This window comes from Vigna angularis, chromosome 5, assembly GCF_016808095.1.
Source record: "Vigna angularis cultivar LongXiaoDou No.4 chromosome 5, ASM1680809v1, whole genome shotgun sequence".
NCBI lineage: Eukaryota > Viridiplantae > Streptophyta > Magnoliopsida > Fabales > Fabaceae > Vigna > Vigna angularis.
Genome location: NC_068974.1, coordinates 5203329 through 5228189, shown reverse-complemented (window position 1 = coordinate 5228189; position 24861 = coordinate 5203329). Strand labels below are relative to the sequence as shown.

General features: G+C 31.4%; 3 protein-coding genes across 4 annotated transcripts; 1 reads left to right on the top strand and 2 right to left on the bottom strand.

Moving 5' to 3' along the window:
• Positions 1–4609: 4609 nt before the first annotated feature.
• Positions 4610–5929, bottom strand: LOC108339129 (guanine nucleotide-binding protein subunit beta-like protein). Its single transcript, XM_017576276.1, has one exon. The coding sequence runs from the start codon at positions 5927–5929 to the stop codon at positions 4610–4612; it is 1320 nt and encodes a 439-aa protein (XP_017431765.1).
• Positions 5930–14360: 8431 nt separating this feature from the next.
• On the top strand, positions 14361–16181 carry LOC108339952 (uncharacterized). Its single transcript, XM_017577181.2, has 2 exons — positions 14361–15302; positions 16010–16181. Exons 1-2 carry the CDS (start codon positions 14715–14717, stop codon positions 16055–16057), a joined length of 636 nt encoding a protein of 211 aa, XP_017432670.1. The 5' UTR covers positions 14361–14714; the 3' UTR covers positions 16058–16181.
• Positions 16182–16920: 739 nt separating this feature from the next.
• Positions 16921–18770, bottom strand: LOC108339732 (bidirectional sugar transporter SWEET2). Of its 2 annotated transcripts, XM_052878275.1 has the most exons (7): positions 18582–18768; positions 18458–18505; positions 18283–18319; positions 17956–18172; positions 17680–17838; positions 17461–17580; positions 16921–17349 (listed from the first exon to the last, which is right to left on the bottom strand). In XM_052878275.1, the coding sequence occupies exons 4-7, from the start codon at positions 18130–18132 to the stop codon at positions 17236–17238; spliced, it is 570 nt and encodes a 189-aa protein (XP_052734235.1). In that variant the 5' UTR covers positions 18133–18172; positions 18283–18319; positions 18458–18505; positions 18582–18768; the 3' UTR covers positions 16921–17235. The 2 variants fall into 2 exon arrangements, with proteins under 2 accessions (XP_052734235.1, XP_017432420.1); XM_017576931.2 differs by having other exon boundaries at positions 18458–18770.
• Positions 18771–24861: the final 6091 nt, after the last annotated feature.

Here is a 24861-nt window from a genome sequence, read left to right as displayed (position 1 = left end):
TTTTTAAACTTATTTTACAACAAGATTCCAACTCAAATTAACTAAAACCCAACTTTAGAGACCATAATTAAATTCTACAAGTTTTAGCTCATAACAAAACCACTTAGGGGTCTTAATAAGTCCAAAATGACTCAACCACAAACCTTGAACCCTCAAATATACTTTAGACGTATTGTTTCTAAATTTCACTACTCCAAACTTCCAAAACATACTTAAAACCATTTAAAAACATAACCAATTGTATATTTTTTTTGTTCTAGATCATAAATTTACCAATTCTCAACTCAACAAGTCTCAAATAATCATACAATAGAACTTAAATTACCATATCTCTATTTAGATATTTATTTCTCAAACTCACTTATTAAAACCTCCCATTTTAGACCAAAATAACATACAACTTAGCCTAACATTTCCTTCCCAATAATTCCAATTCAATTAACATCACTAACTTCACAAACATAAAAATTCAACATCAGTAACACATCCAAATAGATTCATCACATTCTAGAACATCCATCACAACACCAAGCATCAATTAACTATTTTAAAGTATTCAAATCACAATTCATACAAAGGCAGATAAACTTCTAGCTTTTAACCAAATTTAACATAACCTAACTAAAACCATCAATTGAAATAACATCAAGAAAGGTCACTAGTTACCTTAAGGAGAACTATCACAACTCTAAAAACACACCATAGTTGCTTCAAACGCAAGGAACTATAGGAACGTCTACAAATTAACAAAAAGTGATCAAAGAGAGTTTTGAGAACCTCTGGTCAACAGGAGCTAGGAAAAAGAGTTAGATTTCACATGTGATCAAAAGATTCCTAGACATGATCTCTATCTAAGAGCGAAAAAAAGAGAGTCAAAACTTACTTGCTCTATACCAGAAACTGATAAGATATGAATGAAGATTACTTTGTTGTGATTTTTTAGACACTTCTTGATTGTCAAACAAATGATCGATGAGTTAGAATTTGTATAAAGAAGGGAGATAAAACTTGGAGAAGGAGTTTTAGAGAGATATTGAATGTTTTAGATAATGAGACAAGTTTAAGAAACTATATTTATATTATTGAATTAATTTAAACTAAAATATTCGGTCTCATTATTTTAAAACACTTATCTACTCTAATATTTTATTTTCTAAGTGAACTAAAACATTTCTTAGAAAATTAACCGATGTAAATATATGAGATAAATCATGTATGTTTGTAAATATAAATGAATTACAATGTGTCCAAATTTATTATTTAAAGGGATGTTTATGAACTATTTTTTTCTCCAATAATTCATTATTTAATTATTTATTTATATAATAGCATAAATATTTTTCCATTTTATTCGCTTTTTCAATTTTTAGTTTTATTATTTATTTAATAAGTAATTAAATAAAAAATACAAAGATAAAAGTTTTTTAAAAAATATATATAATTATGTAAAAATAGTATTAAAGAAGTTAAGTGACGATTAATTTTAAACATAAGTTTTATTTATATATTTTGAAATAAAAAATTATTCAATTGGTTATAACGTTAAATAATTTTTTATGTATTAAAATTTAAAATTATTAATACACAAATAAATGATATCTCTTTTATATATATATATATATATATATATATATATATATATATATATGTTTAAACTTTCAAATCGTCCTCGTACTTGGGAAATCTCAAGTGGGTCCTCTAGTTTTCAACTGTCTCAATTGGGTCCAAATTTTTGAAAAATTAAGCCCATTAAGTCATGCCCGTTAAGTTTTCACAGACAACGTTAACATATGCTGACGTGATGCACACTTAATATGTTGATGTGTATTGTTTGGTTACGTGGAATTTTTATTCAAATTAAGAGATTATGACACGAAAAAATTTAATTGGTTTATGTTAAAATTTAGGAATTTTATTTTGCTTTGAGTTAGGATAGTGGTGTAGGGGGAATGACGAACAAGCGGGGGTATGTTGGCGCATAAGAGGGAAAAGTTCCGCTGGAGTAGGTTGAGACAGGACTCACCAACGATTTTTGTTGCATCGGGTATTGCTTTTTTCTTTGGGTTAGTGAAACAAAACCCTATCTTCCAAATCACAAGAATCAGATATCGAAATAGAAACCGCTAATAACCCAATCGCAACCAGAAGAGGAGGAGGAGAAATGAAGCCTGCATCGCGAATCAAAACAAAGAGAAGGAACCTTCGCTGCGCCTTCGCTGCTATTGGGACACTATATGCACTCAACCCGCATCCACCATCGCGAGTTGCTCTGAGAGCCGCCATTACAACATACACCTCCACGAAGGAAACACCGCGCCTGGTTCATTGGACTCGAGTCCCTCCTCCCTACGACCACCGCACCAGAACCCAAGAAAGAGAAAGGGAAAACAGTGCCTTCTCTTGCGAAACGAAGCAAGGCCAATATGATTGGGGAAGAAGAGAACTCCACTGTTACTTACGAGAAGGAAGAATCTTCCCCCATAGTTGGGGTTGTCCGTGAAACCAAAAGAGATACGGGGAAGAAGATAGGTGCTCCCCTAGAAGTCCTCTTGCATGAGACCAAAGAGCCCTCAAGCTAGGTTTTATTTTTCGAGAATTGGGAGCACAAGTCTGAACCTTTGTTCAGAGTTCACATGATAGATTGAGACAAAACCCCTAATGTATTTAGAAGAGGAAGAGGGACTACCCAGATTGGGTTTTCGAATTAAAGAGAGGAAAGCAATATTTGGAGTTCAATTTAGGTTTTCTGGGTTCAATTAAGATTAAATTGGTTTAATTACATTCCTCATTTCTTCCATTTCACAAGGTAGGTTGAGGGTCGATGTAGTTTTGAATTTTCTTTATAATTTTTATCTTTTTAATTAGCCAAGCAATGGTATGCTCTACTAATGATTGGCGTCGGCGAAGCTCCGTGACCAGCGGCCGACGACCGGCGACGAGGTCCATGAGAGAGTGAGCGAAGTGGAGTAGGTGATGGAGGGAGTCTGACCAAATCTGGATGAGCCTCTGTAAGGTTCGATTAGGAACAAATTCCTTGGTTCGATTAGGAATACATTTTGTCACGTCAAAAATTCTTAATTTTGAAAATAAAACCCACATAATAAAACACTTTAACATCAGCGTGCACCACGTCAGTATCGGTTGACGTCGTCTATGAAAACTTAACGGAGAGAGCTTAATTGACTCAATTTTTCAAAAATTTAGACCAAATTGAGACAATTAAAAACTAGAAGATCCAATTGAAATTCTCCAACAAATACGATGACGATCGAGCGTTTAAACCATATATATATATATATATATATATATATATATATATATATATATATATATATATATATATATATATATATATATATATAAAATTTGAAGTCAAATTTTATAACATTTTTTTTATTTTGATAATTATGAAAGTTAAATACATTATATGTATTAAATATAATATAATTAGTAAAATTTTCAATAGAGTTATATTATTTAATAAATTTATTGAATGTTAAGAAAATATCAGTTATATTTATTACTTAATTATAGTATTTAATTAATATTTCAGTTATTACTGTATAAATAATTATGTTATGTTTAAAAAAATAAGGTGCATCAAATATTTGTTCATGATTTTTTTTAACCTGCTAGAATTATTTATTACACATTGAACTAATTAACACCGACCAACATAATATATTCCATATTCAAAATGTTATCACTTCTGAACGATTTAATTAAGAGACACAAGTCCGGTATTACTTATGCCAACTAATCTTGATATTTCTATTCATTATTTATGTAATTAATTGATCATAAAGTATTTAACTAATATATCGTACTTATTATAGTTGCTATATAATATTTAAAATCCACTTATTGGAGTTAAATGATTATATTTATTATATAAAATAGTTTATTATTCTATTTAGTATTTATAGTAATGTTAAAAAATATAATTTATTAAATATTTTTTAATTATTAAATGAAATATTTAAAATAAACATTTTAGTTTATATATATATATATATATATATATATATATATATATATATATATATATATATATCATTTAGTTGAATACACATGGCAGTTCTATAAACATGTTGATGTTATATAATTTTATTAAATTTAAAAAAATTTCTTCTCTTTGTCTATATAAAAGTAATTAGAATGGTTCTTCTTGAATAATTTAGTTAGCTAAATTAATTTCATGTTATTTTCAATTTCTATATATATAATTTATCATTTTTCGTAAATAAAATAAGTAGCTAACTCAATAAACTTGAAAATACTTAAGAAAAGAAAAAAAAACTTGTCAATTTTAAATTTATTGTAGCTTTACAATTTCGATAAACTTTCTTATAATAAGGAACTTGTAAGATATCAAAGTTAAAACTCTATTTCACTACTAGTTGAAAATAAAATTAAATGATTTTCTATTCAAAAATTATTAGTATATATTTTCATAAAATTCTCTTCCAAATATCTGAAATTTATTTGTGTGCTCGAAAAATTCAATATGTAGATAAAATAAGAAGATTAAAATTCATTATCATTCCCAAACACCAAATAATGCTACAAATAATTATCATTTTCTTCAGTACATTGACGACCAAAAGTACTAGTTCCCTTCCTTCTTATCATCTTTCTCATGTTCTTCTTCATGTTTATCATCTTTCTCGTGTTCTTCTTCATGTTTATCATCTTTGTCTTCTTCATCCATTTCTTCTTTTTCTTCTTCAATGGCTTTTGTAGCTTCCTTAAGGATAAGCTTCAAAAGTCTCTCATACATTTCAATCACAGATTCCAACATTTCAATGGCCTTTTTCCTGTCTTGTAATACAACATCCTTGACCTCTTCAAGGGCTTTCATTTGATTCATTGTCCTAAGAATCTCTTCATCACATAACCTAGAAGAAGTGAAGGACCCATTCTCTTCACCAACTGCAACATCATTTCCCTTTCCAACTCCAAACCCACCACCATTTCCCTTTATCACAATCATGTCACTGATAGTTATCAATTCATCCCCAAAAACCATCACAACTTCTCCTTTCTCAACATCCCACATCCACACACTCCCATCTTCTGCAGCAGACACCACATTCCTCTCTTCCTTCACCAAAGCCAATGACACAATCCCCCCACTATGCTTTTGACCCCATTTTCTCACCTTACAACCCTTATCACCCACTACTTTTCTATTTTCAACCTTATAAACAAACCCATCTGCACCACCAGCGTAAAACGTTGACCCCGATGAATCTACGGCAACCCCAGAAACGGAACAAGGTAATGTCACAGTCTGCATAAGGACCCCACAGTTTTCCAGATTCCAAAACTTGCATGTTCGGTCTAATGAGCAAGAAACCAAAGTACCCATCACAGACTTGAAAGCAGTCACGGAATCAGAATGCGCCTTCCATTTGTGCAAGATCAAGTCTTCCACATTCTCCTCCAAGGAACCCTCGGCAACGATCTTGAAGCTAGGGACAACAACAACTGTTCCATCTTCACTGCCTGAGATAACAAGTGACCCATCGTCGCTCAGATGAAGACTGGAAACTGGACTTGAGTGAACAACAGTTGATCTGATGACATCCCCAGAAGAACCTGAAAGAGATATAACACTCCCTGAGATGCCACCACCGAAGAGAAATGCTCCATCGGGTGTTGCAATGAGAGGGGCAATGGGTTCTGGCACGGGGAAGTTACGAAACACAGAAGAACCGTGCCAATTGTAGATGTTCATGGAGCCTGCACCCGTGTCTGATGATACGTGTGAGGCTGCTAACAATCTCCGGCCCACCATGGTCAGGCCGCGACACGGAGATCGGCTGCTGGAGAACCGTGTCACGGCGGTGCGGCTAACAGTCTCGTAGACCATGATTGGCCCGTCAGGGGAGCTAGTGAGGATGAGTTCATTGGAGGAAGAAGACATGTTATTTTTTTTTGTTTAGGAAGGGAATGAGGAAAGAAGAACTGTGTCTGCATACGATTTCTTAGGGTTTAGTTTTATAATTTTTTTAGAATCATTCCATAAAAAATTCAAATGTTTGTATGGTAGGTTTGTTAACTTTTAGTTTTATTTTTTTATAATTAATTTTTTTATTTGTGTTTCTTTATTTCATTTAAAATAAGTAATTTATTGTCATATATCTAAACAAGATGTAAATTTACTTTTAAATTTGTTAAACCTTTTAAAGAATTCAAAAATGGATTGTCACTTGTAAAGAAACATCTTAAAGTATTTCATATATATCATCGCTTGTTTAAGTAGTTTTTCATTGTTTTTAAATGATAAATAACTTTTATGTACAAGTTGATAGATTTTTTTATGAGTTTGTACAGGTTGGTAAATGTTTCTACATAACTTTCCATTTATCATTTTGTTTTTATCAGCTTAACTCTTTACAATTTAGTAATACATGATAATTTTCTATTGTAAAATTAACGCTTTAAAATTTCATTATATTTATTATATCATCAAAATGGTCAACGGTAAAAAATTTTAATATAATAATTATTTACTCCATCTTTGAGTTACATATATTTTAATGACTTGATTACACAATTAATCATGTATTGATTATTGTATTTATTAACATTCATTTATTTTTTAATCACTTATAAAATAAAATTAATTACATATATGCACGTCACTTATTTCATACACGAGATAAAATGAGCGAAAATATCTAACAAGGTTACTATTATATCCAACTAGATTTATATAAATATTCTTAATATTAATTAGTTTAAAACTTAGTATATTATTTGAACACTTAGATAAATCATTATGTACAGTGAATACAAATCCATTATATCAATGTTAAAATTTGTTATTTTAAAGTATATTTATAAACTAACTCTTTCCCAATATATATATATATATATATATATATATATATATATATATATATATATATATATATATATATATATATATATATATATATATATATATATATATATATATATGAGTTAAATTTTATAACAATTATTTTATTTTTTTGCAAAATATGAATACAATTAAATATATTATTTTTTATTAAATATAATATAGTTAATAGAGATTTCAATTTAGAGTTATCTTAAATAATAAAATATTTAATGTTAAGAAAAGTCTGTCGTATTTATTATTAATTAAATTATTTAATAAATATTGCAGTTAATACGATATATAATTATAATATTAATTATGTTATATGTAATAAAAATAATATTTATCAAATACTATATGTTTATAACCTGTTCTAATTATTTATATGAAAAACAATACTTAATACGGACCAACATAATATATTCCATTTCCAAAATGATATTATCAGAATTTTAACAATTTAATTATTAGACAATATTCTTACTATTTGTGTCAATCAATATCAATATTTTCTTCGTTATTTATATAATTAACTGATGCTAAATTATTTAGTAAATATATTATATATTTTAACGACTATACCTAGGTCATATTTATAAGATAAAATATTATATATTAGTGTTTCATTTAAACTTTCGGTTGATCCTCATATTTGTATAAGAATCTCAAGTGATTCTTTATATTTTCAACTGTTTCAATTGGGTTTATATATTTGCAAAATATCTCAATTGGGTCCAAATATTTGTCAAATTAAGCCAATTTTGCTATAATCGTTAAGTTATCACAAACGACGTTAAGATGTGCTAAGGTGGATATGCTGAGGTGGATATTTTATTAAAAAAAATATGCTGCCAGTGATGACATGGAATTTAATAAATTAAAAAAAATAGAAAAATTATGCAAACAGAAAAAAAGGGGGAAAATGGCCTACACTCAGAAAAACTACAGATACCCAATTTAGAAAACCCTTCGAACCCCAAATCGTCACTGCCTCATCATCCTCGCCGTCATCTCCTTTGCAAAACCCTAGCCTTGGAAAGCTGCCGCGAAGACGCTACCATTGCCGCGCCGGAAAGCCAAATTGCGTCACCTAGAAATCCCAAGTCACAACCACAAAACTTTGCACCTCCATCATCCTCACTAGCAACCTCAACCTGCAAAGACAACTAGAGAAGCACATAAACCTAATCCCGTTTCTCCTTATCAGGGCGCCATGCCTCCACCATTAAGCACCACCGCGAGCAGCCCTTGCCTCTGCAAAACGTGAAACCATCACCACCTTCAAATCAAAGAAACAACAAGAACCAGAAAACCTAGATTCACATTTGCCTCACGAAATTCCTTCACCTTAACCTTTGTGACACCACAACTCCCGACGACACTACCGCCATTTCTCCACCCTCATCCCTAGCCTCGCCCTTAAATCCGCCATCGTCGGCCTCAACGTCGCCGTTTCAACTCGCCACGCGCCCCAGTTGTTGCTACTATTCTTCCCCTTCGTCGTTAGAAATCGAACCCGTTGCAACCTCAGAAGAAGAAGAAGAAATCACGGGGAAGCTCAAAAGCCCACTACAGAACATAATCGAGGAAGCGCTTCTCTCTTTGAGAAAACTCACCCGGGTGAGAGAAGAAACCCGGGTTCAACTCTACACTCTACGGATACTCTCTGCATTACGTTCCCTCGTGCTATCGAAACACGTGAACGTTCACGTGAACGCTTTGGCTTCATTGGTGAACCTTTCTCTGGAGAAGAGTAACAAAGTGAAGATCGTGCGGTCAGGGATGGTACCATCGTTGATCGAGGTTCTGAAATTCGGATCCCCTAAGGCGTAGGAACATTGTGCTGACGCATTGTTCATTTTTTCCTTCTAGAATATTTTAAGGAATCCAATTTATCCTCTCTCCATCACACTGTACCCATAAAATAATCTCTTTCTCATTTCCCAGCTACCTCCTCCCTGCAACTTTTGAATAGAACCAACAGAAAAAGAGGGCAAAGAAGAATAACGCTCAACACGCTGTCGCGAGCCACTAGAAATGCGCAAGATAGAAGATCAAAACGAAGGAGAAGAAGAGAATGACCAAGGGTTGCCATGTCATAATCTCTTAAATTAAAAAAAAAATCTACGTAATAAAATATTTTGACATCAGCGTATTAATTATACAACACGTCAGCACCAACTAACGCTGTTTGTGATAACTTAGCGGTTATGGCAAAATTGGCTCAATTTTACAAATATTTAGACACAATTGAGATATTTTGCAAATATATAGACCCAATTGAGATAGTTATAAATATGATGACCCACTTGAGATTCTCATACAAATACGAGGACCATCCGAGGATTTAAACCATTAATGTTTAACACTTACATCCAACTTGGGAAGCACATGAATAGGGATTTTTTTTTTCTTTCGCACCCCAAGTTTTCTTCTTTTACTTCCAAATTTTAAGTATATACTATATAAATTAGGTAAGCAATATTGCTTATCAAACATATTTATTGTGGCTTAGTGTATATTTATTAAACTACCATGCATTCCTAATTCATTTTCTAAAGTGTTTTTTGTTTTCTTCAACTCTTTTCTTTCAATACCAGCGTCACATCTCCTTATTCTTACTTTTTTTTTTCCTTCAACTCATCTTATTCATTTTCATTTTCATTCATCTTCCAAGTATATGTATTATTTGTTTTTCTTGATTAAGTTTCGTTTGAAATTTTATATTTATTTTTATTATATTTTACATGTATTAGATTTCAGAATCTAATTTAAGAAATATTATCGCAATAGTTTGTCAACAGTAATGAATAATGTGAACTTCCAATAAATTCACCTACATCATTTTCTTATTGAACAACATCTTTACTGCTCAACATTCAGTTGCTCCTTAATAACATTTTATCCTACTACTTATCAAAGAGATAACAGTACAACTTCTCAAAGATAATTCTTTCTACGAATAAATGTTGTAGATCTCCTTCTGGCTTTACTTTATGTAGAACTCTCATACTGGTATGTAGAGGCATATTATGTTCTTGTCGTTTCTATAATAAATAAATTAAAAAAAAAAGATTAAAACCAGTATACATAACAAATAACTAAATTTAAAGTGAATAAATAAAGAAAACAATCACACATAAACCCTAAACAATAACATAAAAGTAAGGTGCTAAAAAGGTTTCAAAGGGAAAGAGAAACCATTTATCAAGTAAGGTATCTAATTAATACGAAACTATTGTAAATTATAATTGAGAATGTTAGTTGAAGTAATGTGGGAAGTAAGAGATGGCAGAAAAAACTAAGTTTATCTACATAACTCATACTTAATATATATGTTGCAATGGATATCTGAATATTGATACATTTATGTAAATAAACAATATCTTATAAGTTTATTTATAGACTCATATGACATGTGATGCGATCCTAATGGCAGATAACATGTTTCTTCTAAGACCCAATATGATAAGAAGGTTCAACAAGATGGTTACACCAACATGTTTACTTTTCATCATTAGGAAAATATGTACTCTTTCATTACATTTAATTCCAAGATGAATACAAAAAAAATATGAAAAAAAAAATATAGAAAGAAAAGGAATCCCACAGGCATGATCTTTCAAAAGAAAAATAATAAAAAGAAGAAAAAAACCTTTTAAGCATCCATAAGGAGTTAACAAAGGTAAATAATTTAGATAAAGAAATAGCTAACAAATTATGTTTGTCTTCTTATGTTTCTTCCTCTTAAAAAACAAATAACAAGTTTTTTAAAGAATACTTAAAATATCAACTTTAGTATGGATAGATAATTAAGTGAACTTTTGACCTCGACATAACAAAGAAACTTTTTGGGATAGACACCCACAAAATTTGTGGATGAATTTTCTACAAGAAAGGGATAATAGGATTCTGAAAACAGTGTCTTGAAATAAAGAAGATTTGGGAGAAAATTCCTTAATAAGATAAATACAAGAATATAAAAATATAAAAAAATATTGACAAACATTTACAACATGATAAAAATAGACTAAAAAGAGACATATGCCAGTAATTTCTAAAATATTTTATTCTAAAGTAGAATACTATAAAAAAGTATGATAACACCTTAAGTGTTAAGGCTTGGATTTTGACAATCATGGCCCTGATACAGTTGATGTTAATTGCTTATGACAAAAGTAAGGTGATTTAAGTCACAATCGAATCATGACGCTTAGGTTATACACTCTTAAGTAGGTTATATACTCTTAAGTAGAAAGAGTTACATCTTAACTATCAACTATAATTTTTGACTTAATGCTAAGTGTTAGATCCAATAATTAGTATTAAAACTCCGATGTGTTGTTTTCAATCGCTGCTCAATACGAAAGGTATTGCTCCAAGTTCTTTCATCGTGACATTATTGAACCAAAATACTTAGATCAAGAGTTTTTTAGGAAGAAAATTTTAAGTGTTTCAATATATTGACAAATGTTGGTTTAGTTTATTTTGGTTGTCAAAAAAAACACTATTACCCTGAGTTAGTATGAGTTTTTTATAATAATGTGTGTATTTCTGACGATGAAGTCATTCATAGTGAAGTAAAAAAATTGAGAATGACCATACATCCACACTTTTTTATTCTCTTATGAACATACTATATGTAGGATTGTCTTTTGAAGGTAATATACCTTATGAGTGGACAAATGATTATTTTGGCCTACATGCTAGACAAATTATTTGTAACAAAATGAATGCAAATATTGCAGGTACTGAAAAGGTCCATGAAAGTTGGCACTAGAATATTGCATTACATTATTTGTTGCATTTTAGTTCCTCGTTCAATTAACCTTGCACAGGCTATAAAGGAAAATCTTATTTTGATTTGGACAATTCTAACATCAAGGGAGATTAATTGGGCTCATCTCATTCGACATAGGATGAAAACGACTTTGAGAAACAATGCATGTTTACCCTATCCACAACTAATCACCATTTTTATGCATCATTTTGAATTTCTTTTGAATTAATAGTCATTTGTGCAAGTGAAGAGGTCATTCAGAATTGGTGTCGAAGTTATCAATTCCTTTGACTTTGTTAAAAATGTTGATGGACATTGGGTTCACAAAAGAAATGATGCTCTGACATTTCTTGATGACTACCAACCATCTCCCCCTCAAAAAGATACTTCATTTGTAAAGCTTACTGAAATAATGAACGAGATTCGTGATCTATAGGCATTTGTTGGTGACAAATTTGATAGTATTGATGCTCAAGTTTGACATATCGAGGAAGACATAAATTATCTACGTCGTTATTTTGGACCACTAGGATCTTCTTATGTTTTAATTTTATTGTGCTATCTTTTATTTTTATTATTATCTTTTTGTAATGACTTTATCAATTAATAAAATACTTTTTATTTTGTTTATGAATTTGTTTTCTGGTGTTAATTTGTTCTTAGTATAATGAACATTTAAATCATACTTAATGAATTATAACTTCATTATACTCTTAAATCACAAATTATATATCACATTTTCAACCATTTAACTTAGTTTTAAGTCTATTTAATTATGGTAATCGATTACAACAACATTGTGATCAATTACATGGCCATTTTATTTTAATTTCAGCACCGATAATCGATTATAGTAGTGGTGTAATCGATTACTATTGAAGTCGTGGTCTCTTGTATGACTTTAACACTGTGTAATCAATTACACGTGTTCATAATCGATTATCCGTGCCTGAAAACGTGTGGGGTGCACGAATTCACCTTTTTTATTGTGTCAATGGAGAAGTCAAGCATCCCCTGCACGACTTCTTCATTTGAATTCGTGTGAGAGTTGCGCAACTTGTCTATTTACATAATAAATAAAAAATTGCTTAAATCCATAATAACGAAGTAATTTTTGTCTATAAAAAAAACTAAAAAAAAAGGGAGGAGAGAGATCCAAAACAAAAACTAGGCATGATGAATCATATGAATAGAAATATTAGAAATTATTATGATCCATGTGACAAAGATTAGGTCCTGGAAAATGGGGTGTGTTTTTTCTAATGGCTTGTACTCATACGGTGATTAATTGGTTACCGAAAATCAGAATTCGGAAATACAGTTACGGAAGATGTTACCAGCAAATAAATTCCGTAATCGTAAAATTGGATTGTTATGGAAAGTTAATTTCTTAATTGGTTTGAGGTGTTTGGCAAGGTGCACATGGATTCTAATAAAGGTTTTTAAATTTTTTTAATTTATTTATGACATGATCATAAGCAGCCATTAATATTCTCCTATTCCTAAGATTGGAGCAATTTATAAACAATAACCGCAATAACTATAAACATATACATCAATGACATGAAAACTATATTAAGGAAGTATCGTAACTTCAGTTTTTTCTCTCTCCTTTTCCAATTCCAAGTACAAGAATTGTTATGCATAAAATGTATGATACCAAAATGCTCAAAAAATATGATAGTCAAATTTTATAGACCTTTCATATTATCAATCCAAAAGACTTATATAATATTTGGAAAGAAATGAAAAACCAAATGGCATTAATTGTTCGAAAACCCTTAAAAAAAATTATCAATGTTTAGTAAATGTGTTCCAATCTTTGAGCTCTACAAAACCTTGATTTTCATTTTATTCTTGGCAAAATTTTGATGTTTAAAATAGCATGAAAATCACAAAGTTGGAACAAAACAGTAAAAAATAACGGAAAACAAGATTGAAATTATAAAAGGTTTCTACACATATAAATTATAAAGGGTAAAATAGGCAATTTGAAATATATAGGGTGTAGGAAAAAAGTTATATATAGTGGAAAAAAGTTGCGGTATCCTCGTGTTTTATTTTTTCTTAATTGTTTTATTTTTCTTTCCAAAACTATTATTTTCTGATACGTAAAGTACTATTGCACGAGTTTTATTAGAAGCATTGAAGACTTATTCACTTTAAAATCAATCTTAAGATATTAAAACCACATAATACATATAGTAAAGGGTTCAAAAATAATAATTAAATAAATTTATAACATTAAATACCATAAAAATTAATATTAATATGACATTTGATCAGTAAAACTTTTATATGATTTGATTCACTGTTATTTCATATCATTTTTTGTATTATTACTGATGGAAACATGCGTATTATAAAAATGTACGTGTTTATTTTTCTTGATTACAAAAAATCATACAATTATTATTATTAATATTATAAAAATAAATATAAATCATTTTTATAATTTTATTACAGACAGAATGTTTATTATAGATAATTATTTTAATTAAAAAAACAGTTGAATTTAGAAAACCAATTTTTATTTATTTTTTTAATTTGATACCCAACTAGACTTATTTGAAAGTAAAGTGATATTATTATTTATTTTCCAAATGCAATATCATTAAGAGTTAATGACTTGTTTAGATGATATTTCTCATAATCACAGCTTTAAATTTTACTTTCCATGACGTCTCTAGCAGAGTAGAAGCACACAGCTTCTATTTCCCATTCCCAAAGATCTAAAACTGAGTTTTCCATCACTTGATGACAACCACAGAATTCTCGTGAGAAGCCTTTATTAATCATTGAACGGTGAGCCACCTTTCGATTCAACGGATAGCAATATTAAGTACATACCAGAGGTGTTTATTGGGGCCCAAATTTCAACAGTTCCATTAGCGGTGGACCTCATATGGAACTTGCCAACCCAACATGGCAACATCACCATGAATGTTTCATCATACTTTCATTATTCTACATTAATTACCAAACATACTCCGCTAAAACAACCTAGGCTCCTCCTCAGTTCACTTGGACATACTCGAAGTAGAAAAAGGAAAAAGAAAACTCATGGAAGCTTTGTGGGATTTGGAAGACAAATTGAAGATTTCCACACTAGGTGCTGTTCTTCTTCTTGCATGTGCAAGCCTTGCTCTTGTGTGCCTTTGCATTGTTGTTACACTTAGAAGGAAGGCCATTAACAATAAGATTGTACACCAAGAGGGTGCTTTAGATGAAGAGAATGAAAAGAATACCACAATTACAAACACTAATACTAATTTTGATGCTACTATTACTACTACTACTACTACTACTACTACTCCTACAGAATGGTCAAAGGCAAGTTGTGTAGGATGGATTTCAGTGAAGAGGGTTCTGATGGGGTCAATGCTGTGGAGCAAGGCAAGGAAATTGGAGGAGAACATTGCATGGCAGAGAGAGAGGGGATCCCCACTACTTGGCTTACAAAGGCAGCAGGGTCTTCAAAGTGGGTGGCAAAGCCATAACTCAGAATCTCCAGTGTGGCAAAGACCAATACTAAGAGGGGAGAAGTGTGAGTTGCCAAGTTTTAGTGGCCTCATTCTCTATGATGAAAGAGGAAGACTTCTTCGTGATTCGCAGAATCAAATTCACCACTTCATGGAAACATCACAACAGGTAATTCTTATCATCATATAGGATACTAAGGTTCTTAACTGTACATAGGATGATTCTTTGCAAACACATTAGTTTTAAGACCAACATGATGATGAATGGGGGACAGGCAGCTTCTTCGTGCTCCTCCATAGTTCTTCCAGCACCTCCATTTACTTAAAAATTTCAATTTTACACCCTTTTGAGTACCAGAATTCGTATTCCGAACAAAAGTGTATTTTAACATGGCATATGGAGTTGCAGGAAGAAGTTGCAATGGGGACAATGATGATACTAGACCTATTTGGTACCTATAAAGTAAAATGAGTGCATGCATGATATTTATGTCCATTTCTTTTTAAGCACAATTAGGATCTTTGAATATATCCTTACAAGTTTTGGTCTTGTGGGAGTGATCTTCGTTCTGGAGCTTAATCACATCTAAAACTCTTAGTCCCTCATGGATATGTTCAATGAGAATCAAAATAAAATCCTCTTCTACACCCCCAACATTTGTTGCCAAAATTGAGTTGTTTGTGTTCATTTTAAATGAATGCATAGATGGACACACAAAAAAGTTTGAATTTTCTTCCACAATAACTTCTTGTTACTCAATAGGATGCAACAGTGTTTGCTTCACAATACTGAATCACAGGAATGTCTCTGTTTCAGTTTCAGGCAACATTTTTGCTGCATTTGTTTATGTCTAACTTTTATTCTGTTTGATGCAGGAAGTAGGAACTGTTACAGTGAGGACTACTCTAAGAGATTTACTTTAGTACTCGCTTACTGGGTTTTTCTATCACTTGTAAGTTGTAGCAGACAGACAATGAGGTTTCACAGTAATGACATGGTGTGATCAGTTCAAATATGTAACTATCCTTTCATAAAATTGCAGTTTTTTCCGAGAATTCAATTATGCATTTTCCATTTCAGATCATTTCATAAATGACGCATCAGGAAGCTGCATTAACAAAAGCAAAGAATAAAAAGAACGTAAAGGAAGTTTATGGATCTCTGAAAATTGTGGAAACTACACAAAAATGGTATCTAGTTTAACCGACACATTATCAACTAGGAGATCAGTTACAACATTTTATTAATACTTGGTTTACTGGGAAATCCTATTTTTATGCAAATGTCAAATGTTCACACTATTCTTTTAAGTTTCTTCATTCAGTCGCCTAATGGCCCTGTTCTTACTTAAAATATTTTAACTACATAGTTCATCCTCACATGCAAGTTTGCTATAATTGATCATTAGCATTGTTAGGGTTACACAAGTGTCCTGTGAATGCACCGAGTCATAATCATTCACCGAGTCATAATCGGAGAGTATGTAATTCCTAGGGAGACAATTGTTAAAGGAGAACTTGTTGGGAATCCAAATGTGAGTCTAAATCCCACATTGGATAAAAATGAGAAAGTAGAGCAGTATATAAAGATGAAAGACCCATTAACTTATTGTCTTAAGGTTTTGGATAAAGAGTGGTATTGATCCATTATATAGTTGGCTCAGACCTCCTCCTCGACAACACAACGGAACTTGTTACAAGTGACATCAATTGTCTTGTGATGAAAAGTGGATCGAGTCACAATAGAACATTGGTTTAGGAAGAGATTATTGCGACTTGAGCTGGTATTTTTGTATGCAAGTTGGTTTCTATATTCATTCTCATATAGCAACAATAGAAAGTTGACATAAGGCACAGCCAGAAATGACATTAAAATATTGTGGAAAGTTTCAATGCAATTCACTCATCTCCATGAATTGCGTGGAAAAACTTCACACACAACCATAAATTTCACTCATTCAACTAATGGAAAACATTTCAGACACATAGAATTGCTGCTACTAATTTCAGAGAACTATCTCACTGATGAAAAGACCATAAATCTTAATCAATCATGATGCATTTGCCTATGCCTCCACTTTGTCAACACTCACCAGCATGGATCATTCATTCGACACTATCAAGGGCTGCCTGCAGTTTTCAGTGGATGAACTCTTGTAATAGAAATATAATATCAATTGCACAATTCCTAAAACAGTTCCTATCCCATTTGGCACCTACAAAATCAAACACAGACAGATTTATTTCATATCAAATCAACAATGGAAAAAAGGGATCTGAAACTAAAATGAGTATCTCAAGAACAAACGAGCTGAAAGGAAACTCACGTAAATGAAGGTATCATCACTGACCAATCCGTAAAGAAAGAAGGAGATGCTCATCAGGAAGGTGGAAAGTGAAAGATAAAAAGGCATAAACTCTACACTTTTTGTCCGAATGACCAATCTCTGAGAAGTTACATAGACAAAATATGTAAAACAATTTTAATAAAGTAACAGATGCAGAAACTGATAAATGGATTGGTGTCTAGGAAGTGACAAGCATACAATTATAAACAATGGAGAGGCAAACATTGAAATGAGAGAAGCACAACTCAAGAGTCCCACAAACATCCGTCGCATTGCACTGTCATCAATTTGCAAGCTCCCAACTAGTATGATCACAAATATGCCCAAAACTGCTAAGAGTAATCCAAGCATTCTCACCTATCAAATGACAATTTATAGTACACAACAGCTTAAGAAAATAAACCAATTTTTTTTTTTCTTTTTTTTCTTGCATTTATCATTCACAAGACTCCAATAGTTCATCAAAAGATTAACCTTTCTTGCTTTCTCAGCATAAATCAAGAAGAGGGTTATGTACACAAGCTGAAAGACTCCCCCAATTGTATTAACAGTTGTCACCAACAGATTATCAGGTGATATAAGAGGTGTGCCATACCACAAGCAGATCAAGCAGTTCAAAAGAGAATAAACATATGGCAGCCCTGAGAACATTTCTGTTGACCCATTTCTGATGATTCTCCTAAATGTAGGTCTAGAGTTCAGAACAGAACAGAACAAAAGTTATTATCACCAATGGAAAGATAAGCAATAAACTCTTCTCAGCTCAATTATTGTCAAAGGTGTTCACTTTAAGAAACTTACATGGGCGATAAAAACAACCCAAAAGCAAACACGTTACCTGCAATCCAAGTAGTGTATATCATGATCAACACAGAGATGGGTCTAAGTTTAATCTCAAAAAGTAAAGTTTTTTCTTCTAGTTTTCAATCTTTCCAACCAGAATAAATCATCCCATAAAGAAAAGGAGGTAAAATACCAGCAACTCCTGCTGCCTCTTTGCCAACCTCACAGATGGAATAAGCACCTAAGAGAGACATCACTGTTCAATCCACAAAACCAGCTTTGACAGAAACAAACTAAACCTTCAGTTTAGTACATACATGTACAAGAATGAAATAAATTGATATGAACTTTTGGATATACTTGTTCTCTCTATCTTTTGTCTAGTCAAAAACCCACTTTTGGTAAAGCACTTCTATATCTCTCCGAAAATCTAATTATAATCGTTGATCACTGCTAATGACATTTTTTCTAAAGACACAGGTGGCATGCTTAACACGTTGTCTTCCTGTTCCTGGTCATAATGGTCCATAGCTGACACTTGAGAGAAAAACTCTTTTGTGTCTTAATTTGAACCTTAATTTCATGTGCTGACGTGGATCAAATGTTTCTATAATTCTTTAATACAATGGGCTACAGAACAAGACAAACTACTGCAAGTTCCTTGCTGTACTTTCATACCTTTTCTCTTGTATTTTTTTATAAAAAAACAAAACTCATGTTATTATATAATTTAGAAATAGAAATTAACTTTAGATTTATATAATCTAAAATAAATTTTTAAAGAGATTTCTAAATTGAAAGATAAAAAAGTTAAAAATAACTTTTAAATTATACAATTCAAAATTTAAGAATAATAAGATTGAATTAGTGATAAAAGCTAAAAAGAAAAATAGGAGAGGTTGTAAATTTTGTATTATATAATTTGAAGTTAATTTTCTCTTTATGTTGTGTAATAAGGAAATATATTTTTAGAAAAAAATAACTTCTAAATTTCATAATCTAAAAGTAAAAAAAAAATCTTATACATAAAGGACAAAATAAAAAAAAATGTTAAATATATATTATAGTTTCTAACGTTGATTCAAATCAGAATTTGTATATTTTTTAAATTTTGATAAATTTTTATCTTAAACTTTAACCATGAATAAATATATATAATTTTTATAATGAGATAAATTTTGTTGATTTGTTAATGATATTTTAACTTAAATGGATATGATTTTTGAGAAAGACTATTATAATATTTGAAGTATAATTTTTTATTTGTCGCAAAAAATAAGAAAGTCTAGTAGACTCCAACGTTCAAATTAATAAAATATAGTTGTAAATATGAAAATAAAAAATTAAAATATATTACATATATTTATAGGTTTTTTTTATGAATATGTTAATATACAACTAAAATATGCTTCAACATATAATAATATATAATAACTTAATTTAATTTATTATATCTTAAATTTTGTTTATATTATCATAAATATCAATTTTTTTCTTGGTTTTATAAGTATTAATATTTTAGATAATTGAATATTATACTTAATAATAAATAAAAATAATAATAGTAATTTTGGACCAATTTTGGACCTGTACATACAACCATGTATTCCTAGAGAAATTATCGTATGTATTCTTCTACTTTGAATATGTCCGATGTAATCTTTAAATAAATTTTAAAAGTTTTACTAGAAAAGTATGTAACAAGATATATCTTAAATCGGATATGTTCTAGAAATTAAATAAAATATAAAGGAGTTCTACTTTGAATATGTCCGATGTAATCTTTAAATAAATTTTAAAAGTTTTACTAGAAAAGTATGTAAGATATGTTCTAGAAATTAAATAAAATATAAAGGAGGAAAGAGTGTCGTGTGATTGTTCATTAATAAATTGATATTTTATATTTATAATAAAAATAAAAGTTTATGTTAACGTTCTCTGTTTTGACTGAATTGCTCTCTAAGAGCAACAATGTTTATTAGTGTTTGTTTTTCTATAAGTTTGTTTTTGGGTTAGGGATTTTTGTGAAATCCCGTTTCTTCCTCGCTGTTTTATAGGAATCCTATGTATTTAGGGTTGTTTATCTTTTCCTTGTAACATGGAAACAATATATACTATTAAATACATACATTTTTCTGTTTTCTTCTTCTGAATCTCTTTCTATACCATCGTTCTGCCGCTTCATTGGTGTTGCTACCTTCGCCATGGAAGCCTTCGCTGTCTTCTCTCCCTCTGCATGTGAATACCCTTTTAGGTTTTACACAAGATATCAATTTTAATATGGTATCAGAGCAGGTCTAGTGTCTGCTTTGCCTCTGTTGCGCCTTATTCTTTGTATCTTGGGTTTTATTCTATCCTTTTTGCGATTCTTGAATCATGGAGCACATAGACAAGTCCAACAATCCTTCCACCCCCTTCTATCTACAACATCCTGAAGAGAATCCAGGCCTCACCCTCGTTTCTCAAGTTCTTACTGAAACCAACTATGCTTCTTGGAACAGAAACATGATAAGAGTTCTTCTCTCCAAGAACAAGATAAAGTTCATAGATAAAGAGGGATCAAGAAACCCCAAAGAGATTACCCTCTTTTTGATTCTTGGGAGAGGTGTAACATGATGGTTCTTTCCTTGTTTGCTTCTTAAAAGGTCTGAATGATTGCTACAATACTGTGAGAACACAAATTTTATTGATGGAACCCCTCCCTAGTATTAACGATGTCTTTTCCCTCATCACGCAATAAGAAAGGCAAGAAAGGCAAGAAAAAAATGATTCTGGGCTCAACAACCAGAATGCAGAAATTAAAGTTCTGGCCAAAATTTGATACATTGTCGTTGAAGCTATCAAATTAATACTACTTTTGAAGGCAACTTCAGTATTGCTAAGTAATATTCAAGAAATTAGATAGGGTTAAAGTAACCCTGAGTAGTCTCCCAATGAATACATAATTGCTTTTAAATATTTGAATCTTATGCAATGCAATGCTCAAGAATAAAAGTGAGAAACTATGCTAATAGAATTAATGTTTGAAAAACAAAGAGGAAACTTATAAACAATTATGATGAGATAGGCTAATTTCACTGTTTTCCAAAGATAGATTCATCATCGGTTATCCACAGATCATTGTTCAAGTTTCACATTAATTGAAGTACATTCTTAATTAATTTGAGGGCGATCATATAGTTAACCAAAGTAGATTTTCAACCAAATGCAAGACCTTTCTAGATTATTCATAATGAATTCAACCAAAATACATTCTCAATCAAATTCTATTGTGTTTAATCATGTCTATTCTTAAATCTCCTAACCAAATTAAAAGCTAATTAATTAAAGTAAATTCTCAATTAATTATACTTAAAATTATTACCACCAATCAAAGTACATTATCAATTGATAGAAAAAACTCGTTTAATCATATGAAAGTTCCTAAATTTAATCAAAGTAGATTCTCAATCAAACCTAGAAACCCTTGAACTCATATAATTAATATGCATGTAGGTTCAAACACCTTATGATGCAAAAATCAGTACCTTTAATATGATTGAGAGATGAAAGACATAGAAAGAAAAATAACTCAAATCAATAATCAAAAGAAACAATTGCATTAATTCAACTTAACCTTAGAATCCATAATGAAATTATAGTGGAATAGCCCTAGGAGCTTGGCCCTCCATGAATGGAGTAGAATACATGATGAAATAAAAGTGAGAGGAGTGGTGGATGAATGTTTCCAAGTAGAGGAGTCTGAGAATGAATGAGTTGTGCCTCCCCTAGTCTCTTTATATAGGCTTGATTGGACTTGAACTCTGAATCTTTTGTTGATAAGATCTTTTATCTTATATATTTCAACCCTTTTTATTTTATTCAAAATTGCACAGAAGTCTAGAAATTTACTCTAATTGCACTTTAGCCTTTTCCTTCTTTTCAGAATTGCAATTCAAACTTTAATTTCAGCTGCATCAACAAACATTAGACTATCCAAAATAATTTATGCAACTAAAATCACATTTTAAGCATCTTTAATTCCCAAACCTGATAAAGCCAATCATCACAAATCTTATTTTAAATCAATCATTTAAGCACAAGAATCTCATAAAAAATTTGAATTTTAAACCATAAATGTGGACATAAATATGCATTCATCACCAACACAACTGATAAACAAAATTAGTGGAGAAATGATCAAAATTGGAAGCCTCGTGGACGTGGTTCTGGGCCTCACAGTCAAGGAAGAGGGATAGGAAGAAATCCAAATTATGGGAAAAATGTTCCTACTGTCATAAGATGAACCACACAGTGGATGAATGTTACTCTAAGCATGGTTATCCATCATGGTACAAGAAGCGTGACAACGACAATCAAGATTAGGAGGGGCAGAATGAATGGAACTCTGTTAATGCTTACTCTGCCTCTGCAGAAACACATTCCAATTCTGCCTAGACCAACACCAATTCTACTTTCAATCCTTTCACTCTAGAACAGATGCAGAAATTGTTACAGATGATAGAAAAGGTTGATAACCCTTCCCACAACATCAGTCAAATGCAAAGAGACACAATAGAGGACAAACAAGGTATGTTTTCCTGGATTGTAGATATAGGGGCCACTGATCATGTGACCCATGACAAAAATAACTTTGTCACCTGTCATAAGATCAAACCTATATATATTAGGCTACCAAATAATTCCATTGTCATTGCCGATTATGCTGGAACCATACAGTTTTCAAGAGATTTTATTATCTTTAATGTTTTATACATCCCTGAATTTTCAACCTAATATTTGTCCAAAGTCTAACTAGAAACATACACTACACACTAACCTTTTCTTCTAAGATGTGTCAAATACAGGACAACTCTACATTGAGGATGATTGGATGTGCTAATGTCTATAAGGGCCTTTACTATTTGTAATATTTCTCTGTTTTTGATCAAGAATTTACACCTAAATTTGTTTTCTCTTATGAACATGTAAATATAAACTTGTGGAATTATAGGCTAGGCCATCCTGGACACAAAATTGTTGAAAAAATATGCAAGAATATTCCATATGTTCAAACTGCTTCTAATGATGCTTGTGATATATGTCATTATGCCAAACAACACAAATTGCCCTTTCCTAAAAGTACTCAGAGTTTTATTATAAAAAATAAAACTTAGTTTGACAAAACCATTAAAATCATTAGAATTGATAATGATCATCATTAGAATCATTAAAATCATTATAGTAACACCACTATCAACATAACATAACCTGAAACATCTCAAGTACCATGATGATCATCATAAATACACCATCATCATGGCTATCCAGTCATGAACAACACCATGAGCATCACCATACCATAATAACATAGTGAAAAAGATTCCATCTCACTCCTGTACCCTACCTCACCGACTATAGTTGCTCCTACAGCCCACATGTAGCCTCCCTTACAAGACACTTGTAGCCTCCCCTACAAATCATCTCCTTCCAATGCACACAAGGCAAATGGAAGCACTTATTCGTAGATAGAACTAGGATTTACGAGGCACAACAAGTAGACTTATCCTTCACTCTCATGCTCATCAACATACTTAGGTACATCCCAACACTCACTCATGTTTCACTCTCAACCACAAGTAAAACTAACCCTAAACAAAACCACTAACCTCAATCTCTAATTATCATCATATTCCATAACTCCTCAAGCTTGGTTCACGTTCATTTTTCATCAAATTCGTCATTTTTCACCAAAATGCACTCTAATAATCGATTATCTCAGCAAAATTTACCTAGAAACATCACGCAGGAAGAAATAATTGATTATCATGATAATTGATTATTCCCGAAATCACACTCAAAACCAACGCATAGATTATCAATTATAACTAATGATAAGCGATTATTGTTGAATCAAAACACATTCTGGACATGATTCAAGCATTCAAACATACATACATGAACCTTAGATCACGTGAAAACATAGTTAACACATCATACATGCATCCAAGCATCATATACCCATGCAAACATACTCAAACACATATAATGCATTTTGAATCATCCAGATCCGATCATTGGCATGTTATACCCCCAACAATAGAGTGCAAAAGAGTCTCCGATAAAAACACCAAATAGGGTTTTCAATTAGCCACATTAACTAAGCATAATGCTTACAAAGAGAACGAAAAAGTTAAAAATTCTCCAAAAAGAGTTGTTGATGTGAGGCTGTTTGCTCCAAAACTAGACCCCCGATCACTAGTGCAGTCAGGGCAAACGACAACAGTTATTTTTTCCCATGGGCAGCGGTTCCCGAACCGAGGCATATCCAGGCGAGGCAATAAGTCAACTACTTTTTGCCTCGGGTGTGAACCGAGGCATAAAAGGGTGAGATACTGTCTCGGTTCTTCCATAATAGAAGCAGTAGATGTTTTTGATTTTTTTTAATTTTTTTTTTCGTAGGACATACTGCCTCGATTCCTTTTGAACCGAGGCATAAAGTTCCCTTCTATTGCCTCAGTTGTAACACTAACCGAGGCAGTAGAGCCCACTTTTGTTTTTTTTTCAGTCTGTCAGCCTTTCTGCATCAGGTGTGACCTTAACCGAGGCCATAGGAGG